At 38.5% G+C, this 25,742-nt stretch overlaps 1 protein-coding gene across 1 annotated transcript in view; it reads left to right on the top strand.

Annotated features, from left to right (window-relative positions):
- Positions 1 to 4,253: 4,253 nt before the first annotated feature.
- The window catches only part of pappa2 (pappalysin 2), a 67,339-nt gene continuing 45,850 nt past the window's right edge, over positions 4,254 to 25,742 (top strand). The window contains exons 1-8 of the mRNA XM_015011987.2: positions 4,254 to 7,304; positions 11,277 to 11,509; positions 12,649 to 12,876; positions 13,024 to 13,622; positions 22,042 to 22,190; positions 23,175 to 23,314; positions 24,567 to 24,720; positions 24,990 to 25,182. Coding sequence (XP_014867473.2) covers positions 6,341 to 7,304; positions 11,277 to 11,509; positions 12,649 to 12,876; positions 13,024 to 13,622; positions 22,042 to 22,190; positions 23,175 to 23,314; positions 24,567 to 24,720; positions 24,990 to 25,182 — 2,660 coding nt within the window. The 5' untranslated portion in view covers positions 4,254 to 6,340. The remainder of the gene's footprint in view (positions 7,305 to 11,276; positions 11,510 to 12,648; positions 12,877 to 13,023; positions 13,623 to 22,041; positions 22,191 to 23,174; positions 23,315 to 24,566; positions 24,721 to 24,989; positions 25,183 to 25,742) is intronic.

Below are 25,742 nucleotides of genomic sequence, written 5' to 3'. Positions count from 1 at the left end.
TCTCCCACTGGGTCCCCCCTCTTTTGTGTGAGAAACCAGGTTGCGTTTGTGTGCGTGTGTGTGTGTGTGTGTGTGTGTGTGTGTGTGTGTGCGTGTGTGTGCGTGTGAGTGTGTGTGTGTGTGTGTTTGATGAATTTGTGTGGCGATGTGAACAGGGTGGAGCTGGAGGGTCAGCGGTCTTGGTGAGCTGGATATTACAGAGGTAAGAGAGAAATGTGTGTGTGCGTGAAAAGGAAAGTGAGGGAAAAGGGGGAAGACAGAGAACAGGCCTCGGGGTTGTTGAGGTCATACGGACAAGCTGAGATGAAGGATAATCTGCGGAGGTCCCTTACAGTGGGTGGTGGGGCCCCATTGGAGTTCACCTATTCAGACTCTGCACCCCCTTCTATCTCTCTCCTTCTTTTTCTCTTCTAAACTTTCACCTTCAGCCCCCTATTTTTTTTTTCTTGTCACCATCTCTTATTTATCCGCCACCCGGCACAGTTGCAGCTGGATTTCAAAGCTACGTTTAGCAGACAGATCCCTCCGTCAGGCAGGCTGGAATTGAGGAATTCCTGCCTCCCAGTCTTTAGGAACTGTTTTGCCCCTTCAGGGGCCTCTGCCATAACTGCCAGCGGCCTCCTCCTCCATCTCCATCTCCAACCAGGGGCCTGTTTGCAAATTGAGCCTGACAAAAAAAAAAGAAGAAGCAGGGTCTGTGGGGGGAGAAAGAAGTGGCAACATTACAGAGGGTGTACAACAACAACCACCTACACTCTAGGAGCCGTGTTTTTGTCATTTAGCTTTCACTAGATAGAAGAAGGATAGAATAAAAAGTGAGTGTTGGATCACCAGATGAACTTATTCACATGACCACAGGAGGAATTTGTAAACAAATAGGACTCACGTGTGGGAGTTTTAAAATAAAATCCAAAGCACAAAAGTCTTTTGTGATTTATCATACTGGAGCCAGCTGACAAAATGTAATTTATCTACTCAAAACTAGTCAAATTCATTAGTTAAATCATTCAGCTATGCAAATGTGTTTGACTTAGCAAGGTGTCAGTCCAGAAGAATGGGTTAAATGGGCTACCAAAGAATATGTTAAAAAAGAATAACCCGTAATCTGGTTGACTAGGAAAGTAATAGCTGCTTTGCCATTTTGTGCCTTTGTTTTGTGGTTGATTTTCTGCACTATGTTTTTGGTGCAAAGTGGTGCTGTTTGTAACTTGATGTTTATGTCAACTTTTTATTAATTCGCACCCCTCAGGGGAATGTTTTGTACCCACTTGTACAACCAACAACTTAAAGTATTCTATATTCTATATTTAAGTTTAAGTAAATGTGGAAATCTAGATAGGGAATGTGGCTATTTAACATTCACATACCAGGAAGAGATTATTTAGGTTTCATCAAGGATCATAATCCATTTATAAGAGTCAAAAGAAATTGCCAAAATAAATGTCACTGGTGTATACAACAGCATTCTAGGTAATCTAAAATTGAATTATTGAGACTCGAGGGTATGTCTTATTATCTATCTCCATAATTCATTTAGACATTTATAATGAAAAGTCAAATGTGCCATAATTTAAGTATGTTCAAAATTGGTGTATTTCTGTTCAAAAACACAAACTTCAGCCCCAGTCAGGATTCAAACTCAGAACCCCAGACCTTGTTGACGATTTAACAGCTAACAACTGTGTGCTAACAGAGTTAACAACTGTTCCCTGAATGTTTGTGTATTTAAAATTATACACCAAAAACACATAGAGATACCAGCCTCAAAATGTCCAATGAAAGTTCTAATTACAAACAATTAAACTTAATATTTACCTATTTGCATCTAATACATGATTAATTCTTTGGTTGTAGTACGAATGTCAGCTAGCACTAGTTAGCGTGAAACAACAGTAAACAATCAACTAAGGTAGGGCTAAAGAAATTTTTCCTGTAGTATTAACTAAACTCACTAACACAACAGACGTCATGAACACTGATATAATAGCATCAGTGTTCATGACATTGTTATATCATGGTCTGTTAATTGAATTATTCAAAATGGAGCTATGTGAAAAATAAGGAACCTTCCAGTTTCTTCTTCCAGTTTCTTCTCTTAGGTCACAACGTTCCCCCTCAGTGTTTGGTTAAAACTGCCTAACTTCTGTCCCAACAATGTAAACTCAGAAATAAATCCAGCAGTCATTATTGGGTAAGTACACCTGTCTTTTGAGTTAGCATGCTGGAACTAGCAAGTTTATCTGTTTGCATCAATCAAAAGGACTGATAAATTGCAAACTGTCTGTCAGATGTTTTCCTCCTTAGTTCATAGTTTTCTTCAAATATGAAAAAAGCCAAAGATCAAAGGCTGCCATTTCATTCTTTTGTGAAACCCCATTAAACATCTAACATGGACAGACTCCATGTCATGTTACCGTTATATCATTTTAGTTGATAGTTTCAGTGAATTTTATTTTACTGTTAAAGCCGTTTATTCCTCCACCTCACCCTATTGCTACCACTCTCCGCTCAGCTGTTTTTTTTTTTTTTTTCATCCTGGATCGTCCAAGAAAGAAAAAAAAAAAAGGTCTGCTTAACTGGGGTAGCATATTTTGGAAGAAAGCTTTTCATGTGCAGGACAGATGTTGTGTCTGCCTGAGTTGTACCGCCACGGAGAGACAAAGCAGGAGAGAGGGAGAGAGTCAGATTAAGAGAACAGACAAACAGGAAGAAAAGACAAAAGGTAGAAGAGGGCTTTGGGTGAAAGAAAATTGCAAGCCCCCTTCCATCTCTACTTGAGCCACCTCCAGCAACATTCATCCATTACATGCTGACAGCGGAGCCTCGGATTACTCCACTCTGTGCTTAAATACATTTTAAGAAGGTATTTTTCATTCCTTTCGAAGGTGTGTGACTTTATAAAACTAAGACCAATCACGTGAAACCTTTTGGGAACCCTAGAAGGTTTTGATCAAACAGCGGAACAGAATGCCAAGTATTTCAACCAGCTGCACCTCGACTAACAACAACAGGAGAACGATGCGCACAGAAATAGAGTGATGCAAACAGGATGATGTTCTACACAATTAAATATCACAGACCTAAGAGCCAGGTTTTTTGGATTCAAATCCTTCCTTTTGACTTCTGGCTTAAGTGAGGTCAGTGTTAAAACAGCTTTAACTCAGAAGGAGACAGGAAAATATTTACGGAAAAGTATTACAAAAGACCCCTGTTTCTGTTTATTATGTAACTCAGACGCTGGTGATATAGTGTGAAGACAGTAAAGGAAATCAGTTATCATTTTTCAAAATTAAAGCACTAATATTGACTTAGAAGACACTAAATGCATTGGTGTTTATCATTCAGATCTTATTTTGCTCATTGAATGTATTTCTACTTCTAGCAACACTTAACTTTCCAGTATTTCAAAATCACCCTTTAAACAAAGTAATCCTATCTAGATGTGAGCATTGCAATTATCAAGATGTATCGTTTTAAATTATCGAGTTGAAAAGCCACATACTTCTTTTCACTGTGCTGTTTCACTGGTTTGAAATTCTCTGAATGAGCAGTGAGAAGAAGTGACCCAAGATTTTCACTTTTTATAAAGAATGGAGTAACGTACCCTTGCCCCTGCCCCACTTGTTGCTGTGTGTTTCACTTTCCCTTTGGCTACAAGAAAGACGAATTCGGAACCCACACATCACTCATCAAGCCGACAGACTGACTAATAAACCAGCTAAAATCAACGATTACATGTGTCAATGCATTAAAACAAAAGGTATTTTCTTTAAAAATGATTATAATTTAGCTTTTTTCCCCCCCTATAGTGTTAATATAATCCATGCATCAAAATAACAATGCATGTTTCACATGACATAATATTTAGTATGTTATGCAATTTAAAGAATGTTGTATATTTTAGTTCAATATAATTATGTACTCACTCTAATTATGTAATGTCATCTCTTAAACTTAAACATCATATACTGGCCCATGTCTAGTCCTACGCTACATTAGATTGGTCTTGGAACAAGCGATTATTAACCAGTTATTAGAACTGAGACTGTAACATCCAAACATGCTCCTCTGAGTTTGAAAGCATGAAATTGAGAAAAGTACATCGTTGTCTCTTCATATTGCAAATGGTAGTTAGGACCAAAAACCATAAGCAAATTCTACTAATTTTGCATATTTCAACTAGAACACTCTACTAGACTAGAGTGTGACAAGATGTGCAGTTCCAAGGCCATCATTGCTTGTTGAAAACTGGAAAACCAAAGGAATTTGCTGCGTGTGCTATTGGCTGATATATAGAGTAATAAGCAGACTATTCTGGCAGAGTTTATATATTAGGAGGTCAAGTTGGATTTATTCTGATTTGGGATCGGAACTCAGAGACACTGCCTCGCGAGCATCCTGCTTGTTCAATTTTATTTTTTTAACCTTATTTTGATTTTTTGTTGTTGTTGAAATAAACCCCATTTTAAACTTTCCTACCTTCCTACCTTCGGTGCTTGCTGTCTCTAAAGAAAACAATATGTTTATGGGTGAATATAAATTTAAGATAAGCTTCAGAACAGGTAACTTTCTTTTACAAGATGCTTTTATGATCATGCTTTATGTTCATGTCTTTATTCTGATTCCCTGTGAAGCACGTTGATGAGACTTGTTTATGAATGGTGCTATATAAAGAAACTTCCCTGGTCTTACGGATTGTTGCCTTCATCCCTTGACTCAACACTTTAATTCGGTGTCCTAAATAAATCCAAGATGTTCAGCAAGTGTCAGAATCTCATTACATCACCAAGAAAAACAAACAAACAAAATAAAAAACCAAAAAAAAAAAAAAAAAAACCCCGGTGTATTTTGTGAAGGACTGCACGCTGGTGAAATCTGCGCTTCAACTGAGAGATGTGGATACTTCTACCACCGACGGATGATGGACGGATGGGTGGATGGATGAGGTCAAAGACAAGAATGATAACTACATAAATAAACTTTACAACCTCTTTCCTGTCTCCGCTCTGGATCAGAGGGATGCAGAGGCGGCTTAGCGCCGCATGGGCAGCGGAGAAAAGGAGAGAAGAGGATTTCCCTTGTAAAACTTACGTGAGAAGGCGAGGGCAGCACCCCTCCGCCCCCGCCCCCACCTCCTCCTCCTTCTCCACCACCACACTTCCCCTACCGGTGATGTCAGGACGGGAAGGGGCTCCCTGATAAAAACCTTTGGACTCGAATGAGGAAGGGTAAGTGAAAGAGAGAGAGAGAGACAGGGAGAGAGAGAGAGGGAGAGAGATGGAGTGAATGAAGGAGGATATTACTACTACTGCATGGACCGGTGCAGCAGCACTTAGACGCTCTTTGGGTCGCACACAGACGCACAGCAAAACCAAAAGAGGAGCTGACGCGCAGAAACCGAACTGTGATTTATTGGACTAATATTTTTTTTATTTTTTTATTTTTTGTATCCACTCTTTTAGAAATTAAATAGCGCTTGCTCAAAAAGTAGGGTGTCTATGATAGGGGCTGGCATTGCATCCCCCTCCCCCCTTTTGGAGTTTGTTACTCGGACTCACCTTGCAGGCATATTGTTGGAGCGGGACGCACAAAACGTTGGCATAATGGTCAGGTAAACGAGAAAGGGAGTAGCATATTTAAAAAGGAAAAAGAAAAAAAAGAGAGAGATCCAATTTTGAATGAAATAGAAATCAATCATTTGTCAGTGTAACTAGGATTTAAAAAATAAAAAAACAGCATCTGCAGCTACATTTTCCTCAGCAATAAAATTATCCTGTTGATTTTTTGGGACTCTAAATCAGCCTGGTGACGTCTTTATGGTGTGGTTTTGCTTGTGGGGCTCACTGAACTGTTAAGACGTTTATTTCCCCTGACTACTTGTAAACAAATAGAGAATTAGAGGCTTCACATATTTTGCAGAGCAGGCTTTACACGAATAGGAAGGAGGCAAAGTGCGGTCTTTTTATGTCATGCAAAGTGCAGAATTGAGTTTCAGTATTTTACTTGGCTCACCTTACTGAGCGATTTATTGTAAACTTGTAAACCTCTTAAACTTTCAAATTTTTAGTTTGCTGCTATTTAGAGGACATTTGATTTTAAAATCGTTTTTAATTAATGGGCAGCACTGGAATGCACTGATTCAATATAGTTTATTATTATTATTTTTTTTAAATCGTAAGTCTTTTTAAAGCAGATTAATTTTAATTACAAAAAGAAAAAAATAAATAAACACAACTGTTTAATTTCTGAGGAAATGTGGACAAACGATCCACTGTGAAACCTCTTGGAAAGAGGTTTTAAACACTATTTCAAACAAAACCCTCGTTAACCTTGAGACAAAATGTTGTTGATCAGACTACTGCCTATTTTCCTCGTCGTCATCACAAACACGTGGCTGCTCAGCCCGGTTCGCTCCGATACTCTCAGCCGGCACAAGCGCTCCTTGGCCCGCCGGGCAGACAGCGAGCTGTCCAGGACAGCAGCAGGTGAACCCTGTTTCGTCTCACCGTCCCGACTGAAACCGCGCGTCCTCTCCCCGACGCAACACCGCCCTCCAGCGGCCCTACCGAGGACGTCCACGAGTCGAAGAGCGCCCTTCACCGTTAAAGGCGCTCGAGAGGTTTGTCCCGGTGGGTGCGGGCTTGACACCGAGCTGCGAGAGGTCTCTGCCGCGCGCAGAGAGCACGAAGGCAGGGGTGGTACCGGCGACCTGGCGGAGAGAGTAGGTGGATATCCGACATTATTCGATCGGTTTTATGTAAATAATATTCGAAACGACGAAAGGGAGTCAAATTATGTCGGTGAAGATGCCCCACACCCTCCCGGGAGGTCCGGTGTTAAAGACACCGAGGAGAGAGTTTCTCAGAGCTCTCGCTCTAGGGTTTCCCGCAGCCTCGAAGCGAAGAAGCTTCGCTACGGGAAAGAGGGCAACTTCAGGGGGGAGAAAGTTCCTCCCGAGAGCTCCACAGTTCACAGGGGGCTCCAGGTCCTCCACAGACTGAGGCAAGATGTCGGAGATGGAGACAATCAGTCGTCCACAATGACCGTGGCGGATGCTGTTGCTACGGAGGACTACTCCGGGGAGGTGGAGGAGGCGGATGCAGCCACGGACTCCCCCAATAACAGCTGGGGAACCCCATTGCCAAGAGTGCCCCCTTCCTGGATGACAGCCCTGTACTTTAACGGGCACCGGGAGCAGCTGAAGGTGAAACTGGCCGAGGGAGTCGAGCTGCCGCGGGACAAGTTCAGCTTGGAGCTGTGGGTGAAGCCAGAAGGCGGGCAGAGCAACCCGGCGGTCATAGCAGGTGGGTGTAAATGATAGCCATCACTGCATCACAGACACTGCTCATCAGCTGTGTAACATTGCAACCTATTGAAAATACTATGATTATTTATCTCCCCTCACACTGAACCAGTCTCTGGATGTTGAGTGACAGACGCATGTTACCAATAGAAACAATAAATATGTGGACTCATCTATTCAGATTGCTCCAGGAAAGCAATCATGTGATTGGTGTGCAAAATAGAGGCAATATTGATTAAATAATTAGACTGTTTTTTTTTTTATTTTGTTGATCTTTTTAGTATAGTGAGAAGTTGCCAAACATTTTCAGTCTTTTGAATCTGCTGTGCGAGCCTGCCCAGTTTTATATGGGCTCATCAACCAGAAGTGATGACACAGAGTTGAATTGCAAGAAATATGAATTTACAAGGAGGCAAATTAGAGCCGCACTGATGCTGTGGTTCACATTGGATTGGAAACAGTGCTTTTTGTTTTGTCACATAGATGCTGTGACAAAATAGTTTAGACATTCTTAGTGGGTTTTGGAATATCTTAGAAGCAATTTGTACATTTTAAAGTTTATCACAACTCTAAAGACTCAGCTAAGAAGACAGTAAAAGCACTGTGAGGTGTGCTTGTAAACTATGAAAACACATTAAATCAGGTCATCCCTGCATCTCATCAGGGAATGATCACCGCACAAGGTGCTGAGCAACTCTAATTGGTTGCTCAGCCCCTTGTGGTATGTCACTCTCACTGTACAAATACCTTATGTGAAAATATCCCAGTTTCACAGTATCTCTGTATTTATACAAAATTAAAACATAAATGTGTAACATGATCCAAACAATAGCTAATTCTCCTCATGACAAATAATATAAAGTCTTGATTTTACTGTCTGCCATTAATGTTAAGCAAATTTTTCCATTAACACCCTGATAAATTTAAGATTGATATTAAAATCAACATACTTATTTAGCAAAATGTTTAACTTTTATGCTATGCTATTCTACTGTTTATTAAGTCGTATTGAAAATTTGGCATGGAGCAGTATACAAAAATAGTCTCAATATTTTTGGCTCCTAAGTCACGCTTGGTATGTTTTTCTTATACTTTAATCAAGGGAAATCACATTGTTATATTTCCAAATGAAATGTTAAATGACTTGGTCCTCTGAGCTAAAAAAAATCAGTTTGTGTCTCACTTACACATCCTCTCCATACCTTCCTTAACTGAGCAGATTAAAAGAATTTGACCAGCAGCTAGAAACACACTGATCCAATGATCGCATGACGACAAAATATCTGTTTTTTCCAGCATAAAGAATGTGCTGTATTTGAAAAGCTGCCCAGCTTGACAGACAAACACATACATCAACCAAATTAAAGAGGATAAAAGCGCTAGGGTGCAACACCACAGCTGTCCAGATAGGGAGGGAGACCACAAACTGTTACGTCCGCTCACATTTACTCTGATCAAAGATCCTGATGCATTACTCAACTATTTTCCCCTCATTGCTTCCTTATGTTAGAGCAACATTTTACTGTGGCACGGGCTTTTCTCTTTGTAGTGTCCTAAAGGAATATAACAAATACTGTGAAAAACAAAGTCCTATTGTTTCTGGCAGACATGGCACTGACACCAGTTTGAATTCTGGTGAGCCTTTAATGATGAGCATGTTTCGTTATTTTACTCGACTCCCTAGTTTCTTTATTGATCTCTTCATAAGTTGTACACAGAGCAATTCACAGCAGAAAACCTGGGCAAACACTGAATTATCAATAGAGGTGCACTAATCAGAATTTGCTGGATGATGTCTGATCTCTGGTTTTTCTAAAGTTTTGTCAGATAACGGTTTTAGCAGAGTCTAATTATCTTTAACAATAACAAACAAAATTTGAAGAACAGCATCTATTTTTCTTTCACGAGAAGTCATTACTTACATTAAATAATACAAATGCCGTGATATATGTGAGAAAGCAGTAGTTTTAAAGTAGGATTTTAACTAAATTTTTAAAACAAGGATAAAAAAGTTATAGGGTTGATGCGTTCAGCGTCCAATGTTAGCAATATGAGGTGAGTACATCAGCGGTTCATATTTACAAGTAACTGCAGGAGATTACCTCTGTGATTTCCAAAATGTTGCAAACACGTTCAGCATATTGAACGGCAGAGATACAAAGTTCCAGAAGACAAAATGCAGTAACCTTGCTGTGCTCTCTTCAGCCTTCCTGTTATTTGCTGAAAGTTTTGCTCTCTCTTGCTTGTTCAAGTTCAAAATGAACCATAAAACTTGAACATGTCTTACCATTCAATTTTCTTTGACATACCTTTCTATATATTTGACTATATTTTTCATTAAATGCATAATATACCAACATTTCCAATTAATTTTACCCATTACAATATTTGAGTTATGATATATCAGTCTTTTTCAGCTGTTAATCTTAAATACTGCTGGTTTTCATTTTTAAATGGATAAAGGTTACCTGTGTCAGGTATAAAAAGACTAGTTTATTTTTATTTGAAACACAATTACGTGTATATATATATATATATATATATATATATATATATATATATATATATATATATATATATATAGTTTAAATCAAAGCTTTAAACTTCACTTTACTTTTAAGAAGCTTAAACAATTTTATGTAACTATTTTGAAATGACCCAAAAACCGGCCAGAGCCGGGCTTCTCTGTACATCTTATTGAATGCCAAGGGTGAATTTCAAAGTATTACTAAATTGCTAACAATGGCATATCATTGAGATAGTGCAAACTAGATTAATATATCTAATACTGGTACTGAATATAAATATTACGAAACAATCCTTCTTAGCAAACATCTCGAACGGCACACTACAGCCCTTGCAAGTAAACAGCTGTCAGACTCGGTTAGGATCAAGCTGGTGAACACAGCAGAACATTTAGCAGCAAAAGAACCTGGGTTTCCTTTGAGAGCTGGAGCAAAGCTAATATTGGAGTTGCTACAAAAAAATTAGCCCCAGCTGCAAAATGTGTAAATAGCCAACTGTTTGCTAACACGTTCGCCAGCGATTTGTGGCCCGCATCCAAAATAAATACAGCTTTAAAACATCAGCATCTGATTTAGCTCAGTGTAATAATCATGATAATGCCTGGTAGTGCAAATGTCTCTCAAAATTAAGAACACATTTACCATAAACTCTGTTGTTTTTGCAAATAAAATGTTCTCATCTGGTGTTGCATGAACCACTTAAAAACAACACCCTCTTCCTGTTGTGTGCTATTCGATATTACATCCACAGCACTGTAAAACAGTTTAACGCATTTTTCCCAGGAGATGACCTAGATGTCTGGTCATGCAAGGTTAAAAGTGACATTTGCTTAAAAGTGCCCTGTGTGGCACTAACCACCACATAGTAGCACTCCTTGGTTGAGTACACTGTAATTTAATGGATTTTATACATCTAATTAACTAAGTTAATGGCAGCTTTCCAAACTGCCATAACTGCAGTAACTGTTCATTGGTAAATGTTCATTGGAACATTTTACTGCAGTTTCTCACTTCATACAATCACACATGCATACATGTTTAAGTTTATACCCATGCGTGCACACGTACTGCACTGTGGAGGGTGAAGGGGTTCCCTGACCCTTCCCTGTCCCAGTTGTTTGACATCTGGGGAGCAGATGTGTGCCTGAGACTGTTGCAACAGCAGATGGAAACATCAAGGCCTCGGTTTGGCTTAGTTAGAAATCCCTGTCTTTCTCTCTCTTCTCTGTACTCCCCTGCTGCCTTTGACTCTGTGTTTTCTATCTTTCTCTGTGACTGTATCACTGCCACTGTGCAAGCACCCTTTTATTCTCTCAGTCCCAAAGTGTAATCCACTGGAAGATGGTTTGTTTGTTTGTGTTTGCAGATTTTTCCTGTGGGAATGGTGCCATTTACCCGTACTTTCTGAAGATACTTATTGAGTCCAATGACTTTTCTCTGTGTCTCAGGTATATTTGACAACTGCTCACATTCACTGAGTGAGAAGGGCTGGTCCGTTGGCATTCGCACCATGGAGCCAGCTGGCACCAAAGACGCGCGGTTCTACTTCACGCTTCGCACAGACCGAGCTGTGAAATCCACCACCATCTCCAGCCACCAACGTTACCGAGCCAATGCTTGGACACACCTGATGGCCACATACAATGGTCACAACATGACCCTGTATGTCGATGGGGCAAAGGTGTGTCACATATGGGTTTTGAGCATTTTAAAAGAGTCCAGATTTGTGTTTTCAATTGTGAGTTTTACGCTTTACTAAATATTTCTCTAGTTCTTTACCAGGGACGAGGAAAAACATTTTTTTAAGTTCTTTAAGCTTGTCATCACTTAGAAATGTTCTCTTTTCTATTTTACCAGTTATTTGTTATTTTTAGTCTGTGATGTAACAATGAGTAGTTCTTTGTATAAACTATTGGAGTGTACAATAGTAAGTAGGGCTGGACGATATGACTGAAAAACACAAAGAAATCATTTAATGTCAGTTGATGTCAATAATTATTGATTGGTGTTTTGTTTTACATATATGAAATGCAACCAAACTGCCGGAAAGCCACAGGAAACTGTGACTTTTCTGTTTTAATCACAGTTTTCATTTCTCACCCTTGTCTTTTATTTTTAAGCAGTTATGAGGCAAAGTGGAGAAACTGTGCAAGTTATGCAACAAGTTGTTGCTAGGTAACCAAACAGCAAGTGAGTTAGCTGATGCCACTCACCTTGGTTGAACAGCTAAAGTATTTCCTGTGTCCACATCCCCAGAATGCTCTGCAGTTCTGAGTTCAGTGAATTTTACATGTTGAATATTGAATTTTCTATCAGACATATTACCTATTGATATTGATCACGTGTCTGTTCAGTGCTATGTTTTTATTGATTTATTGTCCTGTTCTAAGTTTCCAGTGTGTCAGAAGTCACATTTCCAGTCAGAAGTTTACATACCGCCATTGGGAAAATAAATGTCATATTAATTTAGGCTTCCAACGGTAAAGTTGAACTATTCCTTTTCCCATCCGAAATTGTTGCTCATCAGTTAACCATTTAATTTATTACATAATTGTTTTAAACTGGAACACAGTTGATTAAAATAAGTCACTGAAAGCCAAAAATTAGCACCTCCTCATGTATGATGAGTGTGCTTAAATGTCTGGCCAGAATGTTGTAGCAAAGACAACAACATTTAATAAGTAAGGTTGCAGAGTGTAGTGCTAATGTGTTTCTCTAAAAATGTGTAACCCAATGTTTCAGTATTTATATGATGTGGAATTAAAAGATAATAATCCTCCACTTTTGGAATGTTTCTTTTTTCTTGTTTATTTGTCTTAGATGGGAGAAAGCAGCCTCCAGTCCGGGGATCTCTACAGTCCCTTCATGCAGACCTGCAGAACTCTGTTTCTTGGGAGTAAGCAATCTGATCTTGGTCAAAGCTTCAGAGGCCACATTGGAGGAGTGGTCCTGTGGGGCTATGCTCGCTCTCATCAGGATCTACTAAAACCACCGCTTCAAATTGACTTGAATGAGCCAGTTTTGGCAATGTGGGCGGATTTTACCAACGTAAATAGTTTGTTTTTGTTGTATTTCAGTCACAAAGAGTCAAGTCTTTTCAGAGATCTAAGAAGCTAAAGCTATATTTGAATTTGTGATTTGAGAGTTGTCTCCTAAAATTTTGGCAAAATGTTTACAATTGCATTCGTTTTCAAGGTGGAACGGCTTTGGAGTCCTTACAAAACTGCCCTGCATCCAACCGTCATCACTACTCCAGCACCAGAACAAGAACTTGTCTCATCCTTTCTCCCGCCATTGTGTGGCCAGACACAGTGCGACAACACAGACATCATCTCTGGCTACAACAACAACTGGCAGCTCCGGACCCCCAAACGCATTCGCTACCGGATTGTCAATCTCTCGGAAGATGACGGTGGGAATCCAACAGTGACACCAGAACAGATCCAAGTTCAGCATCAGGCTCTACGTGAGGCGTTCCAGCCCTACAACATCACCCTGGAGCTGAGCGTCCACACCGTGAAAAACTCCAGCCTTCGACAGAGATTCATCCTCAGCAACTGTCGCATTGGCAAGATTGGGAACCGGCAGTGCGATCCTGAGTGTGACCACCCCAGGACCGGCCACGATGGAGGTGACTGTCTCAGACTAGGCCACTGTTACAACTGGAAAAGGCAGGATGGGGTTTGTGACATGGAGTGCAACACCATAAAATTTGAATATGATGACGGAGACTGCTGTGATCCAGACGTCACGGACGTTCGTAAGACCTGCTTTGACCCTGAATCTCCTGACAGGTAAGGTTAATGAGCGCTTGATGGAAATAACATAAGTATTGTAGGAAAGTGGTCATTCCCTGTTTGTCACAAATAGGCAGCAGACAAATTAAAGCAAATCAAATAAGAAACCTTAATAAAAACAATGCAAGGATCATAAAATCCAACAGAATATACACTATTTTAGTGATGTAGTTATACTCCTTGAACCTACCACATTTTGTCAAGGTACAACAAACCTCAATATACTTGCCTTGGATTTTATTTTGTAAAATGGTTTACAAAAGTTTTAAAAAAAAAATCACAAGTATTGTGTACATTTGCATTCAGGACCCCTTTTCTCTAATGCTCCTAAAAAATCTAGTGCAATCAAATGATTTTAAAAGTCACTATATTGACAAATAAAATCCTCCTATGTATAATTAAATCTCAGTACAAATAACTGCTGCACAATATTTTACAAATGTATCATTATTGTAATATAGCCAGTAGTATATTAGGTGATGCTTATTGTTTAATGAAGCAGAAAAGAGGGCATGAAAATGTTATGCTGAAGGTAATGACAAACTATTACTAATATGATTGACAGCAAAAAGATGCAACTTAAAAAACGCACTGTTGAGATGCAAATACTGAATTTGATATTCCAAGGGTATTAATACTTTTGCAAGTAGACATCATGAATGAGTGTTAGAACTAAACGCGCAGACAATCTGGCAGAAAAGAGAGGAAACAAAGAAGCCTGTACACTAGGAGATGTAATCAGCTAAACAAAATCCAGCTGTAAACAATCAGTAAAATGAAACCTGGCAGAATACTAGATTAAACAGAATGTGCAAACACTAAAGCTCCACGACATATAAAAACAGGAAATAAAGTTAAATACAATTCAGGACATGGACAAACTACAAAAACTAATAGAACACAGAACAGGAGTAAAATAATAATAAAAACCACACAAAAGGCACGATTTGAAACCGGAACATATTGATTGAACATGACGACATCAGAATCCAAAACACAAAATTCAAACCAGAACACCGAGTCTATAGACCATGACAATCTCCCCCTCGCCTTATCAATTTATTCTGACAACAAGAACATTAAAATAAATATGCACTTTATGGTGGAATTAGCTAGAGATAAGAAAAAAAATATTCCAACTCAGAAAAAAACATTTTTCGCAGAGGTTTTCTCCACTCTTCGTTAGCGTACTTACTGCCTGTGTCATAAACAGCTCGACACGATACATTTACAAACTGGAGCTTTCACCTTCTCAAGTGGTTGTAGAGAAAACCCTGCGGAGTGTGTATGGTGGATTAAGGTAGGCCAAAGTACACAGTTATTTTCGCTAAACAACTCCAGCAGCAGCCCTGCTGCCTTCCATTTGCTCTGACAGACAGGCTCATGGAGAGATCCAAACAGCTTGCATGGAGTCTCAACATGAGGTCTCCAGCCTGGCGCTTTAAAGACCTTAATTCAGGTTCTTAATCCAAATTGTAACCGCAGGTTTACTACGTGGCTCTCGGAACCAGCGACAGACTTTAAAAAGCGGCATATTTACTCTTCAGCGTTTGAAGTTAACAGAAAGTGACATCCTTATTTTTCCTCAGTAAACTCTGGCTGAATTAATATCCCAGTATCTACACACATGGTCATTATATACACTCATAAATTCTTTTAAACACCGAGTTGGTGGTGATTTACTACTTCAGGCTAATAAGTTAATATTATGCAAACATGATTTGCAGACTCGGTGTCCTAATGGTTTAAGATGAATACAGTGGCTTTTCAAAAAGATTAAATCACGTAACTATGTTACCTAAAGTTGTCTACAAATGCTCTACATACCAAACATAATTTAAAGGAAATTTGTCTTTGCAATTTGACGCCTTGAAATTGGCCCGGTTCTTTAAGAAGCTCCTGCCACGGGACATTCAAGGATTCCTCAAACATGCATGAAATATCAAAGCAACAAACACTCCAGCATCCAGGTATGTTTTTGATGAGAGGATAACATTATAATCTGATATAAAGCTTAGAAAAATATGTACCTGTTAACATTTTCACATTCTGTCAAACCACAAGATTCAATGTATTTTATTGTGATTTTATTTGAGTAACCAACAGAGAGTAGCACATAGGTGTAAAAAATATAACTTTTAAAATTCTTAAGAAATAAATGCAAGAGTGTGTTGTGCATCGTTTTGGTCCTTGTTAATAGTACCATGTTAAATCGCTTAGGCTTAGTGAGATTTGATATATGGTCAATTGATTCCTAACTGGATATGTCTAGGATATGTCTAGACATGGGCCATTTTAACACTTGAATCTACATCTCCACCTGTCTGCTGGGTTCTTAGTTTCTTTGGGATGCAATTTGTTCACTAATGTTCTCTAGAAAATCTCAAAGGCCTTCGCAGAACAATCTGGATTATTACTCAGATTAAATCACACAGACAAGGACTCTATAAACTAATTACCGCAGAAAATGACTTTCTGTGTTGGATTTTATTTGTAGGTATCAGAATAAAGGACGCAGAATAAATTTCAGCGAACCATATTTTTTTAGATTCTTATTTGTAAAAAGAAATTAAACCATTTTTCATTTTCCTTGCACTTTGCATTCATGCACTACTTTTTATCAGTGTGTCACATAAAATAAAAAAACAAAACGCACACAACAAAGGCTTTAGCTGCATGGCACTCTGTGGTCCATTTGTGTCAAATTTCTCCATTATTGACATTGATAAAAGATGTTCTGGCTTCTTCTTCCCCTTTCTTTGTTTCTCTTGACAGCAACAGGAAGTATCAGGGAATATCTTGTCCTTTTCCTCAAAAGAAACACAGCATGCTTCTTAGTAGTTTACCTACCATTCAACTTTTTAATTTCACCAGTAGATCAATCTAAGTCTATGTGAAGAGAGCTACCTCTGGCCAACAGATGGAGACTGTGGCTGTACTGTGCAGTTTCCCAGGTTTGAATTTCTGTAGCTTTGTGAATGTGAAAAAAATATCCTGGAAAAGAACACTGTGCTTACTTGTTCTGGAAGACCCAGGTTAAGGGTTTGGTGGAACTTGTATGCGTGTGGCCTCATTGCTTGACCATATGCAGGAAGTTCTTTAGCCTTGTCCTAAGTAAAGATTAATTTATGTTTCTCTGTCTTGCGTTTGGTGGATATAAGCAGAAGAACAGAGGGAAAGCACAGTTGGTAGTTGTAATGGTCAGATGTTCTTTATCACATGTTATGTTCTAATAAAGTAAGTTGGACCGCAGACAATACTGTGCTCTGGTGTTATGCACAAACTCTGAAATGTTCCTTGGCTGCAAAATTCTAAAATGTTGATTCATTCTTGTTTTAATTTGAAGGTTTTAGCAAAAAAACAAAACAAAACAAAAAAAAAAACAAAAACAAAAAACCTGACATTAAGACAATAATAGGAAAAACACAGGATCTGGATTACCGGATTACTGCTTCTGCTGTTCAGATACAAAACGCAAATGTCAGAAGTTCCAGTACGTGTGCACTTCAATGAAGCGGTGAAGCTCCAGCTGAGTTCCTGTCTATAAGTTCCCAAACCGCCATTAAAAACAACATAAATGGCAAATACTCAGGAGACCAAAGTGTCGTAAACACTGCAGGTTAGCGGTAGTGTAGCTCTCCTTGAAAGGTTCTGAACCCAGCTGGTTGGAAACGCTTGTACGTGCGAGTCCCTCGACATGCCAGTGCGCATGTGTGCATTTGTGCTCCTGGATCACAAATTGAACTTTCTCAGGCAGAGGGAGATTTAATGTGAGGATGACATTTCGCTGGCATTTGAAGAGCACTGCAAGCATTTTTTATGTTTTGGGATCTGCGTTTTTGATAACTCCCCTCCCTGCGTTCTTCCTGAGCTCCTAGCCGGCTGTTCTGATTGTGAGACCCAACTTGCTGTTGCTTCTGGAGGTGCCAGAGGTTTCAGAAGCCAGCTCCTGTCACATCACAGATTTGTTGTTGTGAGCCAGTTCTGCAGTAATGGCCAGGTACACTGCAGCTTCTGGCAGCACTGTAAAGGAAAGGTGGTGGTTGGGGAATGGGTAGGGAAGAGAATAAGGCAAGAATGAAAAGGCAGGGCTGGGGCTAAAGGGGTCATTGAGGTCTTGTTTGTTAAAAACATGCCCAGGATTTGCTAATATTCTTCAATCAGCAACTGAAGCGTCATTGAAGGCAGCTCACTTGAAACAAGATTCCTGTTTTATTAATTTATATATTAATTCTGTTTCTGCTTTCTGTCCCATTGACATATTTCAAATCATAAAACTAATTTTCAGACAAATACAACTTCATCAACGTCCGCACTTTTAAACATTTGAAAACCACACAAACAGTAAAAAACATACATATTCATTACCTCATTTGTTGTTACAATTTTTTTTAAAAGGAACTAAGTTAAATGGGATGATGGGGCATGGTTCTGTGGAATCTAAACCCAGGATGGGCAACATAAACAGAGCACAAACTGAATCAATGACTAAAAACAAAGACGAACGTCCTAATCACAGATACAATTAGATCAGATCAGATCTGACATTTTTAGTCCAAATTTAATACATTTATCTACTTTCACCTTGAGTGAATAGAACAGTTTTTCCTTTATGAATATATAATTCACTGTGTTAATCCAGCCATCAATGCTGGGTTGCTCAGGTTATTTTTATTCTTTTACTGTTCACTAACAAAATATAAAGTAATTTTTTATCATGCATCCCAGTGGTCCAGAATCAAGTCTCCTATTTGATCTCCTACTTAAAGCACATGTTTCGGCCAAATATATTGTTAATATGTTTGATCCAGTGATCTTGAATAACTTGACAACTCCAAAAAATATGGTATTGAGATTGGCTTTTGTGGTGCTTCAGCAGTTTTCAAATGAAAATCTTGTTTACTAAGAAACCAGAAAAGTCTCTTTTGTGAAAACACAGCATCCATCCATCCATCCATCCATCCATCCATCCATCCATCCATCCATCCATCCATCCATCCATCCATCCATCCATCCATCCATCCATCCATCCATCCATCCATCCATCCATCCATCCATCCATTTTCTAACACCCTTGCCAGGTGGGGTTGGGAGGGGTGCTGGTGCCTACTTCCAGTGATCGTTTCGGGGGAGAGGCGGGGTTCACTCTGGACAGTTCGCCAGTCCATCACAGGAAAACAGCACAAAATGATTAACTTTGATGAGTTAGTACTAAATCAGTTGAACAGTTGAATGAAGTAAGCCAAAACATCACATGCCCCAGTCTAAAGAAATTCAGGGAATAGATGAGAAATAAAGTCATTGACATCTTACATTCGTAATCGTTTCAGACTCCCGCAAATCACAGGGAGTTGGAGTCCCAGAGCTACTATCCAAAAATGGAGATCATCTGAACTGTGTGACTCCTCCTAGGAATGGGCAATCACTTTTCAGCACAGCTCAGATCAAGGCTTTATTCATTGTATATAGAGTTTGAAGTGATTTTGGTATTGTTGTGCTGTTCCAACAACCAATTGTATCAAGTTTCATCCGATTTGGAGGTAGCCTCGTTTATGATGCCATTCACTTAATTGGTGTCTCAACTAAACTTAGCATTTTATTTAAATGACTCTTGGCATGTAAATGTTGACAGATTTCAGCAGATCTTGTGTCAATGTGAGAGCAAAAGCTGCTCCACTGGTGTTCCAGTAGCTTCCAGTTCAGGGTAGGCTTTACCCTGTTGGGTCTCTGAGTTATTCCTAAACATCCTGACTGATTTCCTTTCATCTGACTGACAGCTTAGGCCAGTGTGTACCAAGAATTTCAGAGTGGTCAGATATCCTGCCAATATTTATCTGGAAGCTTGTTGATGGCTACAACCACCACATTGTTATTCAAATCTTCAAAGGATATTTAACCAAATATTGGTAGATGTGTGGTGAACGGTTGCACTGTTGCCTTCTAGGAAGGAGACACGACACTGAGTTCAAATCCTGGCCTGACCTTTCTCCAAGCTCTTTGACAGATAAAAAGTAAATCTTGTTAGAACTTAAAATGAAGATTTGTTTTTGATGTTGGACTTTGTACAGGAGAAGAAGAAAAAAATAAATAATCTGGATCCAAATCAATCACGGACATGTCACGACAGACAGAACAGCTTTTTAGTTAGTGGAAATATCGTCGCAATTTTTGTTGAAGCTTTAATCCAAGTTTATTTAAACAATGTCTCTCTCTTATTAATATTATGTTTTTGTCTTATTACAGCATTGTTTAAATGTAGATATAGTTAAACATTTAGGTATATAATATATAATACAGTAGGAAGTACAACATGCTACATTTTTTCTTATTTTTGGGGTTGTACTTCACTTGTTGAGTTATCTGCAATGAATGGATTTTGATGCTTTACTTTGTGGCTGTTCTTTTGCTGACTTGTTTTTTATATTTATAGCTAGGGGTTTCACTTCACTCATGCAAAGCTATTTATTTTGTGACTTTGACAGTATTCTTCCTTTGAGGCCTCCTTTCAGTCTCAGAAGCTGAGGAGTTGAGTCTTTAGTGGTCAACTTTCTGTCCTTTGTAATTGTGTGGCCTGCAGTGATGGATTCTGCACACAGCCTCAGCTAAGATCTGCTTCAGTAGTGCTGTGCGAGCAGGGGTTCCCTGAAGCATCCTAAATCTTAAACCTTATTTATATAGGCTAGGTGCCAGAGAAAGCGCATTCTTATTTACTGTGCACCATATACGCTGGAGGAAAGATAGCTTTTAAAGAAGGGCTACATGTACAAAGGTCTTGGCTGCTGAGAAGCACTTTTGGTCCAGTTTGGAGGCGATGCACCTCATATAGCATTAAATTGTCAGTGTTTGGGAAGAAGAGGATTGCTCCTTATTTCATTCATTTACCTCTTTTATATATAAACTAGCCTTTCCTGCTGAAAGATTAACAGAAAAACAATAAAAAAGACTTCAGAAGAGTTTTGAAATATTTTGGTTACTGTTTTGTTCCTTCCAGATTGATACCCATAAACAAACCATTATGTACAGAGATACTATTTCAATTTCAGCATGATTCTTGCAGTATGACAACCTTGAATAAAAAAAAGGCCTGAGACGAACTCATTGAACCCAGGACGATCCCATCACTCTAGGCTTCAAATAACAGTAGAAAACTCCAAACAATCTTGTATTTTGTGTGAAATGTCATGAAACCTTTGAAATCCTTCATAGCAGTAACTTAATCATGCCTATTTCATACTAGTTTATTTTCTGTGCAGTAAAGTGTTCTCATGAATTATAGATACATGCATTGACTGTTTTTAAAAGTCACCCATTATCAATACAGACAAGTTTTAACAAGTTTTCATGCGGCTGGTAGGTCCATCTACACCAACATATTAAAAAAAGAACTCATACATACATTCATTCATGTTTTTTTTCTCATATTTTTAAGCAATGTGACCTTGTGCCGCACCAACACATCAGCCATGTGCATTAACACCCCTCCATTAAGTCAAATAGTTGTGTTTTAGCATGTGGTACTCTCTCTAGACATCCATGGGAGACTCAGCTAAAAGCCTTATCTGTCAGGTATGCAGGAACTGGGTCATTGGTGAGACTTTCTGCATGACTCTCAGACCAAGTTTAGAGCCTTCTGGTGAAAGGTGCAAAAGCTTTCCAGCTATGAAAGCAAAGAAGAAAAATGGCATGTGACATCACTCAGCTGAGGAAAAACAAATTAAGCCTCACACATCAAAGTGCCGCTGGTGTAATTTATCACTGACATGAAGAGAAGGATGTGGGAACAGTGGGCGGTGGGGAGGAGATTGCAATGGTGTGAAATAAGCTGCCCAACTCAAAACATCTATGATTTGAAGTTGTGCTGTGAGGAGAGATATATGCTGATGGATTGATGAAAACTATCATCCGCCGTAAATCGCCCCTACGTTAAGAGAACAACAAAAGTCTTTAGATCCAAACTCAAAAGGCCGAATAACATCCACTCGAGCAAAAATGTATTTCAAACACTTCTATTTTGTTTTATATGCATGTTTGGGTGTGGGTTTAAAAGTAGAGATGCTCTAGATTCAATTCAGATTTTTGATTTACAAAAACTACTGATTTTGTTTTCTGAAAATGACCACAACAGTTGACTTTATAAGTTAGCAAAGATAACAAAAATCACAGGAAAAAAGAGTACAGAGTCTAAATCCACCATCGTCCTCAGCATCAACATAAGCAGTGGTTCTAGTCTATAAGTACTTTTCGAAAACTTTGCCTCCCACACATGATGTAGCCCAACATGTCATTATTATTTATGTCTACATAAGATTTATATATAACTGTCTTATTGTAGCTACAAAATATCTTTCTGTCACTCACCAAAATCCTTTGGTTGTGTCCTGATTATGCATGTTTTCTGATCTTTCCCTTCCTGCAGGGCTTATATGAGTGTGAAAGAACTGAAGGATGAGCTAGACCTGAGCGGCAGCGACACACTCAATGTGTTTTTTGCCAGCAACTCGATGCGAGAAGAGCTGGCAGGAGCAGCAACGTGGCCATGGGCGAAGGAGGCTCTTACACACCAAGGTCAGTTACATAAGTAAAACAAAATATAATTTTGAATTTGGCATTCATTTGCAGTTCTTCAGCTTTGCAGGTGTCTGTGTTTATTTTTCTCCTTCACAGTTGTGCTTTAGCTGTGGAAATGTTGTTTTTTATTTTGTTTCTTTTTTTTTAGTAATCATCCATAAAACATTTTCATTACCCCTGATCTTAATGTTGTTCTGGCAGTGAGCTTCAGTGGAATAATTTCAACTGAAGTTTTAAACAATTCAGTCACTTCTGCATAAATATGTTGGCTGTGGCTTCTTCTCCAATATAACCATCCTAAGTTAATGGAACATTGTAATACACTGAGAAATACTTATTTGTTCTCACTGGTTGCCGTAACTACGCAGCACACAACACTCAATCGGGGGACCTTATAAAAATAGTTGGTCATTCAAATTCAAATTAATCAAACAATTTATATAATAAATCATTTCTGGCATTTGTTGATTTATTGATGGATTATATTTAGTTTCAGGCTTAATTCAAATCTGACTAAAAACTTTTTTGAAGTTGATTGAAGTGCTCAGGTTTTGCATTATCCCTGATTGATCTAAAAACTCATTGTGTCAAGTGTTTTATGATGTGACACTCAGTTGAATGAAAGTTACAAAACATAGTTCACAATTGGAATCTGTACTCATGATAAATTAGCATTTTGTGTGATCAGTTTTGCTTGTTTGGTTCTCTGGTTGCGACATTTTATGAGTATTTTCCCATCCTCTGCAATTTCTAAATCCATGAAATAGTTTAATACATTTATGGATTACCACAAAATCTATTTCATTCCAGTTTCAGAAATAGTTGATGTATATTATAAGATGTTGCACACTTGAAGCTTTAATTAGTCTCTTTTCTTGTAAATTTTGTGTCATTTGAAATACAGAGTAGTTAGAGGGATGGCTTTCCAAGAAACACAAATATTTTATTTTTTCAGTTCTGCATTTCTTATCCCTTGCATAGGTGGGATGGTTCTCAACCCGTCCTACTTTGGTACAAAGGGCCACCAGAACACAATGATCCATGAGATGGGGCACATATTTGGGTTGTACCACGTCTTCAAGGGGGTGAGTGAGCGGGACTCCTGTGATGACCCATGTCAGGTAAGACAGATCAATCCTACTGTCTCTGATCACCCTGGATAGGATATGGGTCTAATTTCTTTCATGGCATATACTGTATTACTCGATAATCCACCTCCTTCATTTCTTCCTTTATTCTTTCCTTTGTTTCTCTTTTACTTTTTTACTTTCTTCACTCATTCCTTCCTTTCTTCATTCTTTAATTTTGTACTTTCTTTGTTTGAAGAAACAAACTAACGGAGGAATTTCCTTCCTTTCCTCTCTTCCTTTGTGTATCCTGGAAAACATTGTGAATTTGACATAAAAATATTTAAGAAGTAGGGATGCACCGATATGAACAACTGATCGGGATCAATATCTGATATTAATATTCCTGTTATGGCAGCAGTTTGCCTCATCTTTTGACACTGAAAAAAAATACAAAACCACTGAAATTGCTTCTCTGCTTCAGTTAAACATCCCACTACAAGGGATCAAGATGGAAATAAATATTGGTTATATGTATGTCGGACTTATCGAACTGATACTGATATGTTAAAAAAGAACTAACTTTTATAGAGATGTCACTACTGATAAATTGTGCTTTATATCTAGTCTGAATGCTACAGTTTTTTTTTTGTTTTTTTTAACCCTTAAAACTAGAGATGCACCGATCTGATAATATCTGTATCGGTCCTGATATCGAAAGAGTTTCTGGATCAGGTATTGGTGACAATGTGCCTGATCCATGAAGGCAGATCTATTCAGTGTAATTCTATGCATTGTGCTCTGATTGACAAAAACAAAAGGTTGACTACCTTGTTCAGACGTGTGTGATAAATAGTAAAGCATGAGATCAGTTTCAGTTCCTTTATTATTTATTTTATGTAGATAAAATAAATAGGAATATTACTCCTATAGCAGCACAGACTGAACAAACTGAAGTTGTTTTTACATGTTTGACGATGCTTGTAAAGCTATTGGTGTATTTAAATGAGCTGTACTGGTGCAGCGTCATCAAATGAAGTTGTAATTCAATAAATTCATGTCTGTTTAAAAAGAGACAGATTTTAAGTCAATTCAGCACTGTTTCTCTGTATAAGATGGACTGATACTAAGCCTCAAATATCTGTATTGGTATCGGAAGAGAAAAAAGTGGATTGGTACTTCCCTAATTAAAACTACAACCTGTTACACCCACTTTGTTGATAGTATCATTCCATAAACTCTTTGGTGCTTAAAGTCTATCTTTTTCATTTTCATGTTCATATTAATCTTTTATGTGTTTTGGCAGGAGACAATCCCTTCTATGGAGACAGGAGATCTGTGTGCCGACACTGCACCAACCACCAAATCCAAAACCTGCCATGACCCTGAAGCTGTCAACGACACATGTGGATTCACCATCTACCATAACACGCCTTACAGGAATTACATGAGTTACACAGGTAGATGGAGGAAACAAATGCTTATAACAAAAAGCACCTTACACGTACATAACATGTGGGTTATGCATTTTTGCGCAATATATCCTGCAATCCAAAGTAATTTTTGAGCCTATTACATTTGAATAGGACATGTTGTCATTTAGACCTTTTGTCTTTTTAACAAAGTTAAAAAAATGATAACATTTAGTTATTTGAAATGTGTGTTTGAATCCTATGTTGAATTTGATTCTTAAAAATGTACTAAGTCTCTTTCAATCTCCCCACATGAGATGACAACTGCACCAACCACTTTACTCCCAATCAAGTGGCCAGGATGCATTGTTACCTTGATTTGGTCTACCAGAAGTGGCTGATGGACAGTCGGCCTGCTCCTGTCCCACTTCCCCCCATGGTGACGGGCCAAAGCACCAACTCTGTGTCCATATACTGGCTCCCACCAATGAGAGGATCACTTTTTCAAAGGTATGGAGACTTTATTTCATAGAATCATCATTTCTGAATCAAGCTTGTTGCTCACGTTCAGAGAGAATTTTTATGGATATGATAACTATGCATTTAAACAATTTGGGAAAGCTTAGATCTTATGGATATGTAATAGTATGAGTGAATATTTGAGTTAAACAGAGGCCCACCTGTAGATATATTCAAAGGCAACACCTCAAGCACACTTTTGTTTTTCCATAGATGACATTGTTGAAAAATCTGAAAGACTGCATCTAAAAATTTGATAGTCAAGATATTATGAAGGGAATTATGAACCTCCACTAGTCTGGGTTATATTTCGCTTATGATAAAGCAAGTTCATGATCCATAAGATGATATACAGAACAGTTTAAAAGGCGATTCTATTATAAACAAAGAACGGTAACACTTTATTTGAAGGGGGGTGAATAAGACTGACATGACACTGTCATAAACATGACATAACACCTGTCATGAACATGAATAAGTCTTCATGAATATTTATGACTGTTGTCATAAAGCGTCATTCGGTAAATTATGACACTTTTAATACAAAGTTG

Source organism: Poecilia mexicana, unplaced genomic scaffold (genome assembly GCF_051168715.1).
Source record: "Poecilia mexicana isolate PSO_F unplaced genomic scaffold, ASM5116871v1 scaffold_17, whole genome shotgun sequence".
Taxonomy (NCBI): Eukaryota; Metazoa; Chordata; class Actinopteri; order Cyprinodontiformes; family Poeciliidae; genus Poecilia; species Poecilia mexicana.
The sequence above is the reverse complement of the archived record's forward strand: the minus strand, read 5'-3'. Positions and strand labels throughout refer to the sequence as shown.